General features: G+C 39.0%; 1 protein-coding gene across 15 annotated transcripts in view; it reads left to right on the top strand.

Moving 5' to 3' along the window:
• The first annotated feature begins 346 nt into the window (after nt 1-346).
• Nucleotides 347-22366, top strand: part of LOC104909846 (uncharacterized) — an 86331-nt gene continuing 64311 nt past the window's right edge. For 5 of the 15 annotated variants that reach the window (XM_085217494.1, XM_085217502.1, XM_085217496.1 and 2 more), the window contains exons 1-15: nt 518-1909; nt 3783-3938; nt 4639-4810; nt 6137-6209; nt 6726-6836; nt 7494-7607; nt 9194-9388; nt 10028-10184; nt 12639-12796; nt 13787-13939; nt 14259-14360; nt 16302-16466; nt 20029-20135; nt 20398-20533; nt 20643-20846. In XM_085217494.1, the coding sequence (XP_085073620.1) occupies nt 1891-1909; nt 3783-3938; nt 4639-4810; nt 6137-6209; nt 6726-6836; nt 7494-7607; nt 9194-9388; nt 10028-10184; nt 12639-12796; nt 13787-13939; nt 14259-14360; nt 16302-16466; nt 20029-20135; nt 20398-20533; nt 20643-20846 (2022 nt within the window). In that variant the 5' untranslated portion in view covers nt 518-1890. The other 10 variants (XM_085217501.1, XM_085217500.1, XM_085217498.1 and 7 more) reach the window with 8 other exon arrangements.

Here is a 22366-nt window from a genome sequence, read left to right as displayed (position 1 = left end):
CTCTGCTATTAACATTTTCAGACTATGTCTATTCTGCTGCCACAAGATAAGCCTGTGCCATTCCCCGAGGTAGTTAAGTAACCTCTGAATCTCTGTCCATGTGAGAGAGCAAGCGAGAAGGGCCATGCCATGTTTTAAGGAGCCCAAAGCATTATATTTCATTTGGAGGTCCAGACCAAAATAAAAATCATCAGACATTTGAAAGAGAGAGAAAAATTGCCATTATTTTGCCTCAGTTACATAAAAATGGGGAGAAGTGAGAGCAAGAAGCATTGCAGGCTTACATCTGAGGCCATTGCAGCTCAGGTGGCTTGGCGTTGCTATGGGGAGAACTGGGCATGCCTGGGCAGGGAGCCCATCAGCTATCAATAAGCTGTGACCTGGCATTTGTGTTGACTATAGAAACCCAGGGAGAAGGAGCCATTTTGTGCTGGATCTGAAGAAGGAGGCCCGAGCTTTTCCTGCTGTGGAGGGCAACAGGTTGGGACGGCCACGAGGTATGGGATGGGGCAGTACTTGATGAAAGTACAGTGATGAAAGCATTGAATAGCCAGGCTTCAAATGCACCTGGCTGCCAACAGAACCCAGAATCTCTTCTCTGTTCCGCTTTCTGGGGAACGAGGGACTGGGGGGAAGGGGAAAACTGCTAAAGATGATCCTGTCATCAGCTGGGCAGGGAAGGGCAGGAGGTCAGCACATGCCTTTATTTGTTAGCACATTCACAGCCTGAAGCAGTTGTCAACCACATGAGGTAAGTCTTCAAAGTAATCCACAGCAATAAGTGGTGATGTAGAAACCACGATGATGAAGGGAACCTTGTGCATAAGCACTGGCACAGCTCACGTCCCAGGAGGATCAGGTCAGTGGGATCTGAACGCTTCCCTTCTTACACTCTAAATAAGTGCTGGCTTTGGACTCCATAAACATATATTTGGAGAAAGTGCAGTGGTTAGAGCAATCTTTTTATAAGAACAGTATGTTTTGGCTTCATGAATGCTTGCTGTACTCTTTTACAGATCCTCGTTTTTGATTTATATCTTGAGTGTTCTTGTTTGTCTTCTCAGATGAAGGCTATATATACCTTTTCATTTTATAAATGTTTTGAATCTAGCTATAAAGGGCAGCAGATGAAAACACACAGTAATTGCCCCAAAAAGATGAATTGGTTTATTAACTCAAAATCCCAGCTCTTTTTTGCTGCGTTACAAAAAATTTGTCACAGCGAGAACTATCATTGAAAACAGGGTTTGTTGGTATTTTAATCTAGGGCCGTATTTTGTGACTAGACAGTACAGAAATTAGAAAAACGATGAAGGTCAAATAGTATAATTAAAAATACAGAGCAGCAAATTGTATCCAGTAATAATTCACTTTCCTGCTGCTAATGAAATATGCTAGCACAAATTAATGGCTTGTTACTTAAGCCTGCTGGAAAGACTTTGTCCCGGTACAGAAGGCATTCAGCCTGAAAATGTGTGCATAACAATCTTCTAACCAGTAAACGAGAGGTTGGACATAGCTATAAATCCAGCATGTTCTGGGAATAGAAGCTGGCAAAAACACTCCTCACAAAATATCAGGGCAGGATCTCACTGGGATTTGGACGGCGGCTGATGTAACAGAGTGCAGATGTTTATGTGGACCGAAAGACGTTCCCAGAATAAGAATATCATACAAACACATGCTGATTTTTACAGCAGAAAAACAAAGAAGTGGGGATAATAAAGCATATGCTCATATTTCTGATGAAGCATTTGTTGTTTTGCTCAATGTGCCTGTACTGGCAAGGCGGCCTCTGCAGGGTCTGCAAGTCGTTTGGGTCGTGAGTCTGGGCCTGACCAAACGTGAAGACCTTTCCTCTGATTTCTAGGGAACTTGTGTTAACTCTTCATGGTGACAGAAGTACTGCGTAAGTATAGGGCCGCTGATGGGGGGTGGATCCTATGTGTGACACTGCATGCCAACTTTTGTCCTCCCGCTTTCATGACAGCCTCTCATGCTTTGGCTTAAGTGTGGATCCACTTTCCAAAACCACTCTCATCTCGCTTTCCCATGAAGAGTAGTCTCACTGACCCAAAACTAGGAGATCGGGATCTCACTGGCCTGTGGTTGAAGAAGAATAATGGAATATTGTCAGGCCTTATGGCTTATTGAGTCCTTTCTTTTATTATTGTACAACTCCTCACTCTACAATTTTCTTCACAGACCTAGAGGGTTATATATGAAACTAAGCAGGCTGTTTGTCATACTCAAACTCTTTTCTCATACTCATATTCACTTCTCATACTTATACAGTTGAACTTTTCTGATGCTGAAGATATATATATTTTTTGTAAGTGGAGTTTATTTATGGCCAGATTTACTATTTTGCCAGAAGTTTTGCTTTATCTGGAGAAGTGGCAATTTATATTCCCACTGCTTCACTTCTGTCAGCCAACTCAACCTTATTTTCATTTTCTCTACTGTAGCCCATTCAGACAAATCTGAACAAAGTTATTCCCATTAGTTTACAGTCATATCTGAATGATCTTCATCTGAATTCCGCTGCCTCCAGAATGGCTTCTTCCCTCTTGCTTCATTCTTTTTTGAATAGCTGTAGGAGAGCTGCTTTTTATTTTTGTTAGCAAAGTTTAGCTTAACTGGTATTTTTTTCTTTACCTCTAGGCTGCCCAGTGCTCTAATTTTTTTTATTTTTTCTTTTTCTGTTTCATTCTCGGCTTATGCTTGATAACTCAATGGTTGGCTGACCACCCTTGCCTACAAACCCTTCTCCTATCTTTTACTTTGAATACAAGTTTTGGTTAGCTTTTTACCATTGATTTAAAGATTTTCTCTAGCTTCTCTAGTGTTAAAATCTTTAGGGATATTTGTTGAATTTGACTTTTCTAATTATATTTTTAAATTTCTTTAAATTTGTCCTTCTGGATTTTAACACTTGATATACAGGTCTGTTTCTATTGTTCTGTTATAACCCAGATTATGATCTCTTCTCTAACATTTTCACTGCTTACTTAAAAAGTCACAATTCTCGTTTTGGCTCAATGATTGAAGGCATTTGTAAAGCATGGCAACTTTATTTTTTAGTACTACTCTTTTTTCTTCAAATTAAGTAAATCTAATGCAAATAAATGCTCTTTAACTTGTGCTGGCTATTCTTAAATATATATTCATTAAGATACCAGACTATCCTATCATCTTTACCATAAATTCAGTCTTTCCAAAATATCTCACAACGTGCTGCAGAAGAATGATTACTCTTCTGCCTCTTTTATATGTCTTATTATATGTGTCTAGTTCAGGCTCTCACCTAGGGAACTGTTGCAGTGCACGTACTGGTTCCCGCCCACCCATTTTGCCCAGTTTCTTGTGTAGGGTCAGTAAAATCTTGTACTTTGTTTTTTGTCAACAGTAACACTTCCTTTCTTGCTCTTCTGTCATCCTGTCCCCTGTTGTTTCTTTGTGTCCTCTTTTATCTGAATTTCCTCTTCTTTTACGTGTGAAGCTCAGAGATCTGAACTGTCCAGTTCCTTCCCAGGGTTTCTTAGTTTGCAACTCTTATTATCAGGCCAGTCTAGTGGCCAGAAATGAAATTTACCCTAGATATTAGGAGACCATCAACCAGGGAGGTACAAGGACCAAGGTACATGCTACACTTGTGTTTGGCCTCATGGCTGCCTCTTGTGTTTGTTAAATTAGACATCATAAGTGTGACTAAGATCAGTAGCTATTTTATTTTCAGGTTTTTTTTTTTTTTTTTTTTTTTTTTTTTTTTTTTTTTTAAGGAAAAGGCAGGAACCATATGCCCACATCTGCCAAACAGATTCTGCAGACCACTGAAAAACTGATGGTAGAGAGCATTGCTCAGAAGCTGGCTACAAGTAACTTACCTTTTCCTCCCCTTTGCTCCCAAGAAAGAAAACTCAAATCTTTCTGCAAAGGTTTGTTTCTTCCTTTAAAAAGACAACTTTTTTTTTTTTAATTGATGATGCACTTGACAAGTGAGCAGAATTACTGTAATTCCAGATGTGAAGAGAGCACATATGTTTCAGAAATTCTCACAAATCAAGTGATTTTGCATCACAACTGAGTGACTGTAGTAAAAGTGGATTATTTATAGACAGTACAGTTGTCCAAAAGTGGCATTTCTTTCAAGTTCTTTAAATTTTGGTCAATCTCAAATAATAGTTTGGAGTGAGAGAAACTGGGAGAACAGATCTTGAATGTCCGTATATTTTGTTCCTGAAAAAAATTAAAGCAAAAAGTTTCAATTATTTTCTTGTAAAAGTTTTTATTTGAGACTTCAAATTTCATGTTTGATTACCTAAGCTTTCTAGAGTGTCCCTAACAAACTAGATGAAGAAAGGAGGGGATATCATTTTTTAGCAAAATGCAGGGAGATGGGGTTCTTGAAAAATTTTGGCCCATTATGGTTCCCTTCCTCAGGGTAGCAATCAAAACAGGAAAAATCACTTTCACCCTATTCTGTTCCAGCTATTAGAAGAAAATTCCTCTCATTAAAGGAAATGCTGAATAATTAGCTCTTTAATGAATATTCTATGTGTTTATATATACATTATATATAGATACCTGTAGGACTAGTAATTTATGCTATTTACATGAACAGTTCTCCTGGTCTAGAGTTCACAGGTGATTTATTCTTGAGAAGGAGCAAGATGGATGAAGTATACCACATCTCTTCTACTGAGAAGGTCCAGCAGCTGGAAAGAGAACTAGCAGCACAGCTGGCAGAGCTGAAGGCACAAATAGAAGACAATGGGGTACTTCAGGGAACACCAAACAGGGCATACAGGTACTGATAGTTTCCTGGGGAACGAGGGAGAGAGTGAGATTGTAGCAATGCATTGTCCTCTCCTCAATGCAAATGAATGTCCTGTGTCTAAATATTCATTTTAGAAGGTCCCCATGGAAGTCAGGAATAGCAGCTTTTTCATTGTGAGTCTGCCCCAGTGTTGCAGCTGAAATGGAAGAGAATGTGAAAACATAAACTAAATCCCATTTCATGTCATGTATTGCAAACAAAACGTTCAATCTCCTTAGCACATCAAGTATTTCCTCCTTATGGTGAAGGGGAAGTAGCTTTAAATATTATGCTGGGATGTCTAAACAGAATGGTTGCAAGTAAGACAGCTGCTCTTGCTCTCCTCAGCCATGATGAGATATTAGATGTGACAATGCATCCACGTTTGGCTTCAGGAAAGCTGTAGACCACCTAGAGAATATTTGGAGGAAAACAGAGGTCAAGAAAGTTTGACTAAGACACTTAAGACAAAAAGGAAAGCAGCTGGACTTGTGTCTCCATTCAGTTTTGTCTGGATTATAAATCTTCAGACACACGAGAGATTTCTGTAAAGATGAGGGGAATAAATTTCTGTTTCCACTTAAGAATAGAACAGAAATCATGGGCTAAAATTCAAACATTCCAAATAGAGTATTAATTAAATACTGATGTCTGGGTAAGGAAGTTGCTCCATCTGTGATTAGAAGCCTTTAAGAACAGGACAGATGAACACCTGTAAGCAATAAATATGCTTTTCCTGCCTTAGAGCAGTGGGAGTGCTGGGTGATCACAAAATCCTCCACAGCCCAACATTGTTGTGGTTCTAAATTTTTCCATTTGCACCTGCCGAGTGTTTTTTTTGGCCAAGATTCAGAAGATGTTTTTACTGGTCCAGTTTTCATCTGTGTTTTTAATTTACATGCATTCATTTTTGTTCATTTAACAAAAACTTTGCAGTGTGTACTTGCTATAAGTATGTCGATGCGTGAGAATTAGAACACTGTTTTCTTCCAGAATTTTTCACAGCTCCTTGTCATGCAGGCATTTTAGGAAGGAAGCCGGCTAAATGATGAAGGATGATTGTCAGGGAACTCTGCTACATAGCTGTGGGCTGTCATATGTGCCCAGAGAATTGACAAGCATCCAGATGGATTATTAAAAGGCTTTGACTCAAAAATAAATAAATAAAAATTAAAAATATCTTCTAATTAATCCAATCATACTGCCATTAAACTTTCTTACTGTTGATCTTGCCATTTGAGTTGTGTTGTGCCTGACCAATATTTGCTTTCCACCAGTTTGCATGTAACATCTTGCTGAACCATTTTTTCCTTGCAGCTCTGTTCCAATTCCAAAAGATGCAACTTATTTCAGAAAAGAAAGAGAGAGAATACTGAAGAGAATCTTACAGGTAGGTAGCTAAAGCCTACATCAGCTTAAAAAAATCTCTTTGCTCTTAGAATCATAGAACAGTTTGAGTTGGAAGGGACCTTTAAAGGGCATACAGAGACACCCACAGCTAGATCAGGGAGCTCAGAGCCCCGTCCAGCCTAGCACTGAATGTACCCAAAGATGGGGCATCTGCCACCTCTCTGGGCAACCTGTTCCAGTGCCTCACCACCCTTATTATAAAAAACTTCTTTCTTGTATCCAACCTAAATCTCCTTTCTTTTAGTTTGAAACAATTTCCTCTGGTCTTATTACAACAGACCCTGCTAAAGAGTCTGTTCCTGTCCTTATAGCCCTTTACCAAGTAGGAACTAAAAATTCAAATTGCAGAAATGGATATGTTTTATGAAATGAAGAGCAGTCTGAGCCTGCAGCATTTGTTTATGTGATAAAGCCTAATAAAAGACTTCTCTTTATTTAACACTATTTCTTTTCAATGGCCTGAAAAGGAGATCTGTTCACCACCCGCTGTTTGTAGGTGGCGGAAGCGAAGCCCCTTGTTATTCAGGCTGATGTCATGCAGAGGGAGTTAGAGAGCTGCTGGACAAGGGAGTACACAGCAACAACCTTGCCTCTGCTGCTGCATCAGGTGGGTTCGTGCTCGCAGCACAGCTCGGGGAGGGTTCCCCCAGCCTTGCAGGCTGCACTGTGCTGTTAAAATAGGAATGGTATGCAGCTCCTGCCTGAAATCGGACACGAAAGGTACTTGCTGTATAAAACACTTCCTTCTGTGACGTGAAAAATGCTGCTCTTTGCTTCTTTGAAGGATGGGAATCTCAGTCAAATCAGATGGGCTGGAGCAATGTTCATGTATTCCCCTGATGCTTTTGCTCTATTCTATTACACCTGTGTTGTGGGTTATTTTTATTCCCATTTTTAAAATAGAGAAATAGTGCTCAAATATCTATGTCCAATGGATGGAATTCTGCCATCTTCCTTGAGTGCTTTCTTCATTCCCATGATAATACTTTTTTCTTCTTCTTCTTTTTTTTTCTTTCTTTTTTTTCTTTTTTTTCTTCTCACTAGGACAACTTCTACTTCATAGTATAAATGTATTCAATATTTATATTATGAATAATAAACATATAAAAGCACTATTTTTTGTGACTAATTATCTATTCTTTTGGTGTTACTCTCTGATGCCAGTGATGATTTATAAACTGCTTAAGCTTCCTGTGATGCTAAACAGCTGGTGGGTGTTTTTTACTAATATGTGGTATGTTGGTTATTTTTTATTTTATTCAAGTTTTTTACAGACAGAATCACTCAGCTAGTCCAGAGTAAATATTTGCACATGCTCAGATGGAAAAGATTTTGCACGCACAGCAGTATTATTGAGCAGCTTTATCCTCTCTATCAGGTAGGATCCCAAATTCAACATCTAACATATTCAGTAGCTGTTCATGAAAAACTGTATTTTTCATTGCTAACAAGAGTTAACAATGGCTTTCTTTTCATCCAAATGAAGAACTACTAACATTAAGGATGATGTGTAAAACTTAGAAATCTTTAGATTTTGTTATCTGCTACAGCAGCATCCATAGCACAGATTAATATGGTTTCAAGCACTGCAACATTTATCTGGAATATTACTACCACCCCTCCTTCCACCTGACAGTACATAATACAATTATATATATATTAGGCATTTAACTCTATTTAACTCAAGGTGCTATGGTCTATTGAACAAATGTTAGCACTTGTAGCCAAGCAGCATGTCAAGTCCAGTTCAGGAAGATAGGAGGTTTTAACTTTTTATCTCTACTTTTTTTGTTCTTATTTGTTGCAAAAACAGTCTTTTTTTTTTTTTTTTTTTTTTTTTTAGTTCAATATCATCGATATTCCAGAATAAGCAGCTTTTTCTGCAAATAAACTGAGTTCTCTTACAGCTGAATATGTTTTTCCCTCTTCAGACATGAATAAATGTCAAGCAGAATAGTTTACATAACTGTCTTGCCACTATTCTTTAGAGTTGTAATTCACACTTGTTGATTGAATCTTCTATTAAATCATCTATTTCTCTGTGTTGTCAGTGGCTGTATTTTCTATTGGGTATGATTGTGTCAGCATTTTCAGTAAAACTTTCACTCTTTAGGTGGTTTGAGCTTTCCAGAGGTCATAATTGCAGGGGATCGTGGTGGTAGAGCTTGGTAACGAAGACAATAAAGAGATCAACCACTTTCCCACATGAGCTTAATGCCAAGAAACAGAGCTGCTACTTGCCGTTTGGGAAATGTGTGAGCTGAGGCCAAGGGAGAGAGAAAGTTGATTGTCTGATGTAAGCAGGGAAGTGGCAAATGGCTGCGCGTGTGGTTATCTAGGCCCTGTGCTGTTAACACTACCATGGTAAATCATGCCATTATTGATAGTTCAGTAAAAGGCAAAATGTTGAGTGGAAGATGGCCAAAGTGCATTTCCAGTTCCTGGCCAGTTCCAGATTGACTCTAATCAGCATAGATGAACGTTTAGATGTGTGGTTCCGTAATGGGAAGTTTTCTTACAATGTCAACAATATGTGCTTCTAAAAAACTGCACTTTAGCTGAGTCTTTTAAAGGAGCAAATCAAGGGAACTAGGCATTTGTGTTTGAAAAGTCTTCAGGTAGTGCCTTCTCTGGTCCTCCTTGAAGAGTCTGACTTATTTTAGTGGATAGGACATGAAAAGATCACTACACGTTCTTCACTGTTACCAATCTGTCTGCATTCACACTGATGTCTGGTTATACTCTCAGTTATCTGCTCATGGTCAGTATTAGACACTGAGAAGTATTCACTATTTGAACTGAAATTCACTTCCTTTGGAAATATAATTCTTCAGCATTTAATATAAATAAACCTTTGAGGCTACTCTCAAACTGAGATTTCATAAGGAATGCAATGACCTTCTTTTAAGAGAAAAAGATGCGTGTGTGCAAAAATGATAGCGTCTCTTCTGTATACTTAAACAGAAGCAAGTTAGTCACATCATGGATGAATACAATGATGCAGTTCAGAGGGCTGCAAGGCTTTCAGTGGCAAGGGAGAACTTCCTGACAGGAAAGAAAAATCCAGTGAATGTAGTGACAAAGGAAGATCTGATGATTTATACCCAATGGTTAGTGTGCCACCTACACTCTGTGAAGGGCATTCAGCGTTTTCTCCAGGTAAGTTGAGCATTTTGAGCAGTAAAATGTAATTATACAACATTTGAACCTTAGTAAACTGAGCAAAATAAAACTCGATGCAAAATCTAAGGGTTTGATGGTACTAAGCCAGACTGCATACATTTGACTTTCAATTCTTTTAGCATATTGATTTTGCTGGAAAGGAAATATGTAAATTCAGCTTTGTCATCATTGTAAGTGAAATAATGAGTTCCCTGGCTGCAGAGTAGACAGTGCTGGGCTGTGTGGATTTAAGGAGATCCAGAATGAGAAGAAAACTTGATTTTTTTTTTTTTCCATACATGTTACTGTGGTGATGTTTTGATAGAGCAGAATGTTATGAAAGGGTTGAGTCATCTTGGTGAATAGTCTGTAGATCTGAGGATTATTTGTTCAAGTATTACCCTTTGAAGACAAATATGAACACATCCTTATTTTATATAGTTGCTTTAATATTTTTATTACATGAGTACTACAAGTCATTGATAATGAATGATCTTGTAGATTTATATACAATAGATAACTGATTTGTTTTTTTTTTTTCTTTCTTGTGTTTAATTTTATTATTTATTTTGCAACTGAATAATTGCATGGCCTCTAGCTGACTGAGAATAACAACAAACATGTTTTTAACTCCAGGTTCTCCAGCATTTGCCTGTTTCTCACAAACTGAGTGTGGTTGATGAGAAATGTGATATGATCCAAGACAAATGGGACAAATTAAGGAGTGCCTTTGACAGAAATTCAGATGTTTTTAATACTGATGTGTTTTGCTGTTCAAAATTTTTAAGAAATGGTGAGAAATAATCAGCTTTCCTTTAGAAATCCTACGGATAATGCATTTGTTTATGTATACTCTTCAAGACAGGTCAACAGTGCAAATCTGGGAAACACTGAATGCTGTCTTTGGGTTGTATGCTAGAAAAATGCGGAGTGTGGCTTCTACAGTCAGCAAAAATCCTGGAAACCTGGTGTCCATATTCCAAGGGGTGCAGCCTTGAATCTGTGGCAGTCACTCCTCCGGCCTTGCTGTGCACTGAGCTGCAGAAACAGGCAGTTTAGAAGAATACTTGTGGGATCGGCTCAATGGAGAATTCAGGATGTTGTCCTGATTATGGCAAACCCTGAAACTCACCCTTTTAACTTTCTGCAAAAATATTATTCAAAATATTTCAGTGGGTGGCTGGTTTCTGGAGAAACTAAAACAAGAAGAGAAATGTTGTTTCAAGACACACAATGAAGTATCTCCAGAAAAATCTCCTTGTGGTCAGTTTCAAGTTCCTTTTCCTTTTGGAGGAAGGGAGGGAGTGATACTGCTTGTAGTTATCCACGCGAACAGTACTTAAGGCAGCATTCCTGTTGGAGAGTATTTGAATCCAATGGTTAATTCTGTGCTTTTACAGAGTGGGAATGATGTTGCAATGCAGGATCTCAGGGAATAGGCTCTGGGAAAATGCAGCCCTGACTTCTCTTCTGGGGATGAGGCACACCGTTTGCCTCCTTGAACTCACAAAGTAGGCTGACCAGGGTGGAGGAAGAAAAGAAAGGCTGTGACTTGCCCTCCCCCTTTCTTCCGTCCACTATAAACTTCTACTGCAGAATGTGGGCCTGTAGGTCTGCAAGGGCCTAGGAGTGGCAGTTGAGGGAGAACAACGTTGTAGGGGATGTGATGGAGCATAACAATAAGGAAAATGTACATTTAGCTGTGAAGGACAAGGGACCTTCATTCCTTAGTTAGTTGTCTTACTAAGGTCTAACTGGTCTTGCTGGTGCTGTCCTCTTTCACTCCTTAGCCCCAAAGTGATCCCAGGTATGGTTCTGCTCTGCCTCAGGAGTGCAGTGGTATCAGCACAGGGAAAGGAAAGCAGTGTTTCTTTCATGAGTGGGCTATGAGAGGGAGGGACAAGGAGAGGGCAGACCTCTAGTGTATACCGTTCTTCTGCACCATTAATTTTGCTGGGGAACAGACAGTTATTGTTATTTAAACAGCAACTCAGAAGTGACTTAGCTTATTTTGATCTTCAGTATCTACTTATCTAATATTTGAGGTACAGTATCATATTACCATCATAAGCTTCATTCATCTCCTATCTGGATCTGAACTTTGTAGATGAAACATCAGAATGATTAAACAAGACATGAAAAGCAAAGATGAAGTGAAGCAAAGATGGAACAGAAGAGCAGATGGCCCTTTATTGCTGAAACAATGAGATAATAAATTAGATTACCTGTAGTTCCACTAAACCCCAAGAGTTCTGATGAACTTTAGCAAACAGTAGCTTTCCTATTAGCATCTTTGTGTGTATAAGCAGTACTCATCAGTATTGGGTAAAGGAGAATGAATTGGCACTTTTTTGGACTTTCAAAAATATTTGGAAAAAACATAGCAGATACAATGCTACTGTTTGCTTTGGCTTGGTGTGAGATGGAAACCAAGGAGTTTGAACAGTGGTCACCTTTCTGAGGAGAAAGATGGTGGCACAGGGCAAATGGTAAGATTCTGCATTTAAAAAAAACAACAATCAATCAAACAAACAAAAAACAAAACTGCGTTAAACATTCTTTTCAAAGAGCTGAATAAAGCTCTTTGTGAAAAGATGACAAAACCTACAGGCACACAGTAGTTTTGGCTGTTCAAGAATGAAGGAATACTGATATTCTCCAAGGCCTGAACAAGGTTAAGTAGGAGAAAATATTTCAGTTTTTCTAAAAATGGGTGCTATGTTGCAGACAGACTCTTCAACACGTACCCTAAGCTACTCAACCATCCCTAGTACACCCTTGTTTCAGAAGTTTGTGATAGCAGCATCATGCCAGTATCAGGTACTGGAGGAGCGATAAACCTTAAATAGTAACGTACTTGAAGTTCTTATGGAGTGGTCTGGGAGGTGTGTGTGTGAGAGAAGAATGCTGTATACCCCTGAGTTATTACTCCTTGTTCAAGCAGCAGGATCTGTTAGTTGGAATCCTTTCAAGGCATGCTTTCTTCCAAGGGCTGTGGAGGTGCCCTGACCTGCAACAGCTGTTAGAATTTAAGGGTCTTGTGGAATGCCCTTTCCTAAAAGTAAAACAAAAATCCATATAAGTGTAGATTGTGTTTCATTCTCTCTCCTTCTGCTCATTTCTGCTTCTGGATGAAAAAATGAAATTACATCATTGTGTGGATGCAAAAAAAGATGCACTGATAGTACTGCTTTCAGTCATGTTGCTTGAAATGTTGACATTCTCCAGCTGATTATAATTATTGCAGAATCTTGCCACAAGGATACTGGATTCATTCTGCCCTGTCACAGCACTGAAACCAAGGAGCTGAAAGCTCAGCTCCAGCTTCTTCTGGCTCACTTTGATATTGACTACAACCTTAAAGATCTCAAGGACCCAGCTGATGAGATGAAGCTCTTTTATTTGGTAACTGAAACATGTTTCTTGATATTTAAAAACAGAAAGAAAGAAATATCTTTAAAAGTATGGAAGAATGTTCCATTTATGATAAGTCAATGTTTTGTTATGGAAAAAAAAGCTTGTGGGAACTTTGGATCTTGACAGAAAGTGGCAGAGAGGCCTGGATTACTCCCATTAGGCTGTAGCAAACACCAACAGTTTTGCAGAGTTTATACTTTGTGTTATTGCTTGAGTCTGTACCTTTGCTCTCCCAGCTCAAACTTGTGCCTTTTGCATGCTTAAGTTCTTAAGTTTTTCTGCCCATGTGTTGTGCATCCCAGCACTGCAGTTCTTCCACTAGAGGTCGGCTGCTGCACACCATCACACAGGCATGCAGTGAGCAGCTCCTCAGTTCAGTGATTAAAAGCAGGAAAATTCCATTTTTTATCCATTTCACCAACCACAAGGCAAAATCTCTAAGCCTCCGTGTTTTGTTCAGTGCCCAAAAAAGATGTATGGCTATGAGACGTAAAGAATATTGTTTTTAAATACTTGCCTTGTCTTACAAATTGTGGCCTGTAGTAGTGCTGGTGGTACAGGCTTGGTTACATAAACTGGTCTGTAAGTCTGCCATGAACACAGCATTTGAAATAACATAGAATATCTTCCTTGTAGGCCAGCAATGGCTTACTAATTTTTGAACAGGCTTTTCAAAGAACCTCCTCCTTTTGACCAATGCTATTCCTAACTCAGCTGATGACAGCAGATTTGCCTTTGACTGAAAGACAGTATGAGTTGTTGAAAATCTCATCTTCTTTTTAGGTGCTTCAGAGTTAACTGCAGGGAGTTTTATTATGTCTGATGGAAAGGGAAAAAACACAGGACCAAACTGTCCCCTTTGTCACTTTACTGCTTCAGTTATTTATTTCAGCTGATAATATGCAGTATTACTTTTTTATAGAATTTAATATCCTGCTTGTGAAGTTTATTACACTATCATCTCCTTTTGTGCTACAGGTTGTCCAAAAATTTAGGAGCATCTTCTGCAAACAGCAGACAATGAGAACATTTCCAGTTTATGACACAGAGATTTCTAGATTAGAGAACTGGGGCATGTCAGATCCAACCAGGGCTCTGAAGAAGAGAGCCAACTGGATTCCTTTTATAAAGGTAACTATGAGTAACTCTCCTTTCAGCTGTCATAATAAAAAGTCCTAATCAGTCTTCAAGATGTATCAGGATATATTTCAACAACTAAATTCTTTTAATGTCTCTTTTGACAAACAGTGATAATATTTGAACAATTCAGTTCTTAAGTACCTACAGTACTTCTGCATGTTAGTATAGTGAAGAAAGAGCTCCTCTACTGTTAAAAATAAAAAAGTAAAAGTGAATGTATTGCACTTCTCTTTCTAAATATTCCTTCTCAAAATGAAAAAAAACATGGAGCGATATTCATACATTTTGTGGTTACTTTTCTATCAAACAGATTAAGCCTAAAGTAGATCCCTGGCAGCAGAAGCTTTTGATAAAAATGAAACAATGGAAAAAAGTGGATAAGATGCTGAACGTTTATTCAAAATTTGTAGAGGTAATATAACTTGTTATTTCAAGATATCTTAAATTATTTATTCACTTCCAATGAAACTGAAACGTCTATCGGAAGGCTGCCTCAGGTTTATGTGTCATCTGTATATGCCTGAATTCTCTGAAGACCCATTACTAAGGTGCTTGCTATAGAGAGATTTCTTTCTTTTTTTCTTTCTTTCTCAGTTCAGTGATTTCCAAAGGCAACTTGAACACTTGCATAAATATTCAAAAGCTCTGAAGTTCACCCAAGTCAGGTTAAAACCAGCCCTGGAATTTATGTGTCAAAGGTGTTAAAGAAATTGCTCAGAATGTGTTTCGTTTTTTTTGTGAGCAAGGTTCAGGCCTTTTGTCAGGTCAAAAGACAAGGTGAGATGCTGCACTTGTGAGGCACAAGTCTAAAATTTGGTAGGGCACAGGACAAAATGCAGGGTGTTTTTTAAGAACACAAAATTGATCTGGTAATCATCTGGTGAGTTTGCTGGCCCTCATTTCCCTGGTGAGCCTGAAGCACCACAAACAGCAAAGACACCAAATAGTTCAGCTTCCAATTTTACATAGGAACTAGAAAAGAAAGCCCTCCTGAAGATATGAAGCAACCATGCCATTGCATGCCCTCCTCTCACAGCAGCCACGTTCCTGCCAATTGGAAAGTCCTTGGTGAGGTCGTCTTTTTCCCTGAGTACACAGGCAATGCCAGGTACACCAGAGCAGCCTAAGCCATGCTTCCAGTCCATGTGAGGCTATTCTAGCCCTGCAATGCCACCATGCTTCTTGGTTTCCTCTTGCTACCTTCTTCAGGGACAGCATGGGGATTGTGGGTGGCACAGGGTGGAAATGGGTGTCAAAAAAACCCACAACCAAAACAACATGAAAACAAACAGAAACAGGCAGAAGCAGGCAGATCTGGCTCAGTGGGGTTTTGCTACCTCTGTTTTGGAGCCATGGGCTGCATGTGGGGATGGTGTCTTCTCTGCTGCCTAGCTGCTCTGTGCTGGATATTCATTGCTTAAGATCTCATCACTGTCTTGCATCCTCTTCAGCTACTTGCTTTGTCCATACCTGAAGCTAACATCAGTGGAAATAAGCCAAATAACTACAGATAGTGCTCTGTATGTATTTAGTTTTTCTGGTTCTCATTCAGTATTTACTTTCAGGGTTCTCTCATTAAGCATCTAAGGGCAATCTATGCTTTTTACGTATGTAAATTTTGCAGCTGAAAAACTGAAATTGTCTTTAAAATATGCCAGCTAATCTAATGTTTTTCATTTTGATGATACTCTCTTAAGAAATGAAAAGATTAGATATTTACCTAGGTTGTTTTTTTTGTTTTTGTTTTTGTTTGTTTTTTTGTTTTTGTTTGTTTTTAGTTTAGGACTGCAATAATCTTTCTTTTGTGATCTCTGTTTTCATATCCTTTAACCATGCCAGATATTTCACAAAGAAACCATTCTTTTATATCTTGCCAAGCATACAATTTCTCTGGAAAACTTGGGCAAAAACCATCATCACCACTAAAAAAAAGTAATAAGAGCTTTGCAACTCACTGAGACAATGAAAAATTATTGTCCCTGCCTTTTCCATGTGTCTTGGCCTGAAAATGCTGTATTTTTAAGTTTGGTCAAGAAATATGTGTTTCTCTTTAAGGATGAGGAATAACAGCAAAGGAGAGAATTACCTAGAAGTCCCCCCCTCCATAAAACTCAGTTAGAAAAAAAGTGATCCTATATCCTTTATTATCTGGTGCCTTTTTACCATATGCTAGGACAGACAAGTCAGTCTATCTATATTTTTACTTTAGAGAGTGAGCAGCAGACAATTTTCCAAAATTAGGAGAAGGTTGATGCTCACTGGGTGCTCTGAATTGCTCCTGATGTGCTGACTGGTATACTGACTTGTTTGCCTTGTGAATTTTTCCTCCGTATTTGATGCGGATTGTAACAAGGTCTCAGACATGGAGAGGGTGATGGAGGGTCTCCAGGATCATGCAGCAGCCGTGCTCAAACCACATCCTCTGCGGTCAGGTTCTGCCACTTATTCTCATGCCTCAGGACAGCAGAACTACGATGACATCTGGAAGGAAGTCTACGCCTTCACTGAGCGTCACCAGGTACTTGGAAGAGGAAATGATGAGTAATAGTCAATTAGCATGTCTAGAAAGCATTTTTCAGTCCTGACAGAGGGCTCCTCTAACTGACATCAGAGTCCCTCTTTTTCAAAATTCAGTCTCCTGCTCTTTTTGCTAGACAGGGCTTCTTATTGACAATGTACATTGTGTCCAAACCAGGTACAGGGTACCCCTCTGCCCTGGAGCTCACTAGTGGCTGTGCACCACTTGCTGGAGGCTACCCAGCAGCTGAACACCTGTGGATCTGACAGCAGATCTCTGCTTTCTGCAGAGACTTGTTCTCACACCTGCATGGAAGCAAGTTCCTCTTCTCAAGGGGGAAGTGGAATTAGTAGACATGGCCTTAAGAAGCCTCAGTTGCTGCAAGAACAGAGACTTACAAGACTGCAGCAAAAGACTGCAAGAAGCTAATGAGAGATCTTAAGTTTCAGAGAGAGGAAACAAAAACCCACCAAGTGGCTTAGCAGAGTTGTGAAGAAATAGGACTGACCTACCTCTCTGGTATCTGGGGAATCTGTAACATTGCGTACGTGGCATGCTCAAGCTCTGTGACTAGTCTGCTGAACCTGAAAGTATTCTTTTGATGAAGATGGAGTTTGATTACCTATTTCTTTATCACCCTCCTTATTCAGACATCATTCACAGCCACTGCTTTAAGGAACATAAAAGCATTACGTAGAGAACTAAATCTCAGATGTTCCCGTATCTGCAGTCAGATGCTTCATTTGGCTTGCCATGCTGTTGTCAGGCTGCCTGCACCAGTGGGCTTTGTTGGCAAGTTAAGAAAGTGCTGATGAATCTCCTTGCCCCGCTGTCCTTTTATTGCATTAATATTTTTATTATTTTTTTTTTTTAAAGAGGACAGGTCTCAGCTGCTGGAGCTGGATGCAGCCCCAGTGTCATAGCAGTCCATGTCCCTCAATCCTGCTGAGGGCCAGGCTCAGGCAGGGCAGTGAGTGATACAAGAGCAGGAGAAAAGCAGCGGAGGCAGAAAGATATCCCTTCGTACCTCTCTCCTGGTGATGAATCTGCTCCAAGACTGATCCCAACTCTGTTTAAAAACAAACTCGCATATTTTTGTCAGGAAAAGCTCCCACATGTAAAAACATGCAATTCTTCTTGCCTCAGGCTGACTTAAACCCAGGATACAGGAAATATTTGGTTACTTAATGAAAACTTCAGGAAAGAAATGAAAAGTCACTGCATTGTACAACTTTTGTTAAGTGCACTGATTCCACAGTTGGGCTGGAAGAGATCTCTTGCCTTTTGCAAGAGACATGACTGATCTCAGCAGCATTAGGTTAATTATAAGCCTAATTTTGAAACTTGTCTTGTCACAATGGCATAGCAGTTCTAAACACAGATCTTCCACAAAAGAAGCATTACTCAAGTCTCTGTGTTTTTAAAATAAAAATTTAGCTTTTTTACCCAAAAAAGTGATGTTGGTCATCTCACTCATTTTCAGATTGCATTTTCTGTAATACTTTAGTGTGAAAATTTTAAATGGACTTGCTTAATAATTATTCAAATAATTATACTAATATTTAAGAGAGACGAACAATCAGTACTGAATAACAAAACTATACTTTAATTCTATCTGACCTCACATTATTTTAAATAATAGAGATGGAAGGTCTTAGTTTTTCTAAAATTTAAGCAATTAGACATTCTTTAGATTCAACAAGAACAGGATAAGAGAGGATGATCCTACTTGGAAGAGAGGTAAAAACAGGAAAATCAGCTAACAGATAATGTATCATTGCAAGAGGGATGATTACACAAAAGAACTTTGTATAAGTGTTTTGTATAAGTGTTTGACAGTTTCTTGTGATTCGTTTGGCTTAAAGGAATTTTTGAGTGCTGCATACTCGTGTCAACTTGCAAATGTATTTGACAGTCAGTCCAGTCCTGAGTTTGTGTCCCTTGTATGTGTACTGTTGCTAGATCGTCTTATGTTGAATAGGATACATTTTACAAGTACTAATTTGTGAATTAATATTAATAGGATTTTTGATAATCAGAAAAAACAGTGCCAGAATCAATATTATAAAACCTTATTACTCTGAAGAGAATTCCAACTGACTCCATCCAAGCTCAAATGAAGTAATAAAATAAATTGGAATAGAGAAGTGGTTTAAATGGCCAACATTTTATATGTATATATTTGATTGTTTGCTGAAATTAATTGGATGACACTTAGAAAATCACTGCCCATAATGTTCCACAATTGATAAATATTGTGTAACCCACAGTGATCATCTCATTTACACTGCTACTAATGCCAATTTAATTTCACTGATGTGAGTAAACCTTGATGGGAGGGACATAAACAGCCTTGAGCAGTGAGCCCTGGAGAACCTCACAGTATTCAACAAAATCAAGTACAACACCTTGTACCTGGCTTGTGGCAACCCCACTATCAGTACAAGCTGGGAGATGTAGGGATGGAGCACAGCCCTGCTGAAAAGGACTTGGAAGTACTGCTGGATGCAAGCTGGACGTGAGCCAGCAATGTGCCCAGAAATCCAATTATACCCTGGGCTGCATCAAAAAAAGCATGGCCAGCAGGTCGAGGAAGTGATGCTGCCCCTCTGCTCTGCTCTGGTGAGAACTCACCTGGAGTACTGCATCCAGATATGGAGTCTTCAGTACAGGAGAGACGTAGACTTGTTGGAGCGTGTCTAGAGGAGAACCACAAAAATGGATGAAGGGGTGGAATACCTCTGCTATGAGGACAGGGTGAGAAAGCTGGGGCTGTTCAGTCTGGAGAGGAGAAGGCTTCAAGGTGACCTGACAGTGGCCTTTCAATATCTGATGGGGAACTGTGAGAAGAAATGGGACAGACTCTATCAGGTTTTGTTGTGATACAAGGAAAGGACAAGGGGAATGGTTTCAAACTACAGAAGAAGAGATTTAGATTGGATATAAAAAACATTTTTTATGATAAGAGTGGTGAGGCAATGGAAAAGATAGCCCAGAGAGGTGATGGATGTCCCATTCTTGTAGACATCCAACGTCAGGCTTGAGGGGCTCTGAGGAACCTGATCTAGCTGTGCATGTCCCTGTTCATTGCAGGGCAATTGGACTAGATTACCTTTTAAAAAGGTAACTCAAACAGTTCTGCGTTTCTAACATCTATAGGAGCCGAGAAATCATTTTCTTCTACGGAAGGTAAAAGGGGGACAGACTAGTTGCTCAGATATGTCACTAACCATGGTTTGGTTGAGCTTTTGATGAAACAGGTTTTCTGAATTTTTTTGGAAGTGTTCTTTGATCTGATCCTTGGCTGCTGTCTTGTCCTTAACATTAGGATAGTGCTTTCTTACTGCCTAGGAACGTTATAAGGACAGGAAATCAATCAAATAGTATAGAGTTATTTGTCATTACAATTTCATGTCTGGCTGAATCATGAATTTGATCCTGTATGGCAATTTCTTTCCTTTTGTTTTTCTTTCGTTATGCTAAAGCCTATCCATAAAGCTGGCAAGTAAGAAACAGATGCAGACTCCCCAGAGCAGGCTCTAACTGTGTGTGTTGTAACTAGGAACTAAATACTGAGGACAATAACAAAGCAGCTTGCAGCGAGAAAGATGTAGGAGACAGCAGCTCCAGAAAGCTTCCAGGATCCTACAGAAAGAAGAATGAAAAAGGGTAAAAAAAAAATTGTTTATATATACATAAATACGTACATATTTAATAAAACCTGAAGAAAGTTGTTATCAGCCAATGTTTTCTCTGATAAAAACAGTGGTGTCATCCTTTTCCACTATTCTTTAGGTTTCCATGACAGTGAGTCTCGTAGGCAGCAGCATACTCTTAGACAATGGGCATAGCAAAATTTTTTTACTTTAATATGTTTAGAAATCTTCTTGAGTAGCAAAACTACAATTATGTTCTCCCTGCCTGGAAAAAGGTATGGTTACATGAGCACCTGGCAGCTCCTGGGACTGGAAGAAGGACCAGCAATTGCCAACAAGGAAGACCTTGTGACAAGAGGAACATATCTTTCCTTTCTTCTCCTACGTCACTTGAGGCTCCGAGAGCTAAAGGTAAAAAAAAAAACAAAAACTGCATGGATCAAAGTTATTTGGTTTTCATGATGAGGGGGCTGTCCTCCAACTGAAAACACAACCGTGTTTTTGTTCTGGTTCGTTTCAGAGAGTGTGCTTGGGAATCCTGAACTACTTCAGATCTGTGGAGAGAAGCCTTACTATCAGTACCGCAGGCCTCAACCTCAAGGCTGGTTGTCCGATTCCCAGTGCAGAAGACACCTCCTGGATCAGTGCTGCCAAAGGAGGCACTGGTGCTTCTGGTGGCTTGCACTCTCAGCCCTACGTTCACTACACACCAGCTGACTACAAGGTGAGGTACCACCTGGCCTGAAGTCTTCCAAAGAATGCACCTTGGCAGATTCTGATGTATTCTTCTGCTGCCATGCAGGCTGTGCTGTGATAAATTGCTGAGTCATCTGAGGGATTCGGTCCAGCTTGTTCCTCAAAGCTATGTGCTGTGTATTCATGGACTTTATGCCTCTATCTACTAGTAACCTGTAACTGATCACTGAGAATCTCCAAGCACACAGCAGTACAATGCTGCCTAGATACCCATTAACTTAGACTGGTGCTGCTAGCTCACTGTAACTAAGACCATTATACCTGTGGGATTTTCATATGAAGTAGAGGTTCCTAGGTCATCTAAGGCATTTTGCAATCTATGGAAATGAGTAACTCCTAATGATTTCTGAAATGTATTATTTAGATATAGGTACAGTTTAAGGTTTATTGTTTTGAATTTTGAATGAGAGTATATGGTTGAAATGATAAAATCAGTACAATTACTTTCACAGATTGAAAAAATTATCTTCCAATAACATTTCTAAGCTTTATCAAGCTTTCGTTTCCCCAATTTTCTTTGTAAAATATACTGAAGGGGAAGTCATATCGTGCTGACAGTGGTTCAGTGTGATAAAAAATCTTGTCTTCTGAGCTGTAGAATTTCCTTTCAGTTCTTCTACCTAACATTTGTACCAAAATTCTCATGTAAAAATCCTGAAGAAGTATTATAGTACTTTAATAGGGTTTTAAAAAAGCATTTTTGAGTTCACATTTATTTCTCATTTACAGAAAAATTGTTTGTTTTGCTATAGAAATATATAGAACCAGATACACAAGCTAATTAATGGAGGAATTAAGACTAGAACTAAAAAGGAAGTAGGCTTCCTGCCCACATTTTTTTTTCTTAGATTAAGGCTTTAAAAAAAGGAAAACAAACCATAACAACCCCAAAACTTCCTGTGTCTAGACATGACAAAAGTTTCTTTAGAAATAAAATGTGTGGGGAGGACATGGAGTTTCTGATATTTTTAATTTCTGACATTTTATCGTGAAAAAAACTAATTACCTAAAATTCCTAATTGAAAAGCTACATGAAACTAGAAAATTGTGATTTTCCACTTAATATTGAATGTGCTGGTTCATAATCTTCATAGTCTCAAATCAGAAAAGATTGAAAAATTATCCTTTCCAGTGGAGGATTCCATTTTCCTGGAAGCAGGCATTGTGAAAAGCTTTTCTTTTGATTCTGGAACTTTGCATAATACATCTTTATTTGCAGCCCCTTTTCCTGTTGCGAAGTGAGAGAAACGGTGCACAGTGTGAGCACTCACTGATCTGGGAATTAGCTGTAAAATACTTCAGGGAGCCCCTAGAAATGAGAGAGACATGATTATACAGTGACTTCTCTTTCCTCTAGACTAATACAGAGATACAGTTATAAACGTTTGAACTTCAACTAAAGCCTAAATAAATATTTACTAATCCTATTACAGTTTAAGTGGCAACAAATTTAAAAGCATGGGCAACAGTATTTCCTTAGTAACAATT

This window comes from Meleagris gallopavo, chromosome 2 (assembly GCF_905368555.1).
Source record: "Meleagris gallopavo chromosome 2, MGAL_WU_HG_1.1, whole genome shotgun sequence".
Lineage (NCBI taxonomy): Eukaryota > Metazoa > Chordata > Aves > Galliformes > Phasianidae > Meleagris > Meleagris gallopavo.
The sequence above is the reverse complement of the archived record's forward strand: the minus strand, read 5'-3'. Positions and strand labels throughout refer to the sequence as shown.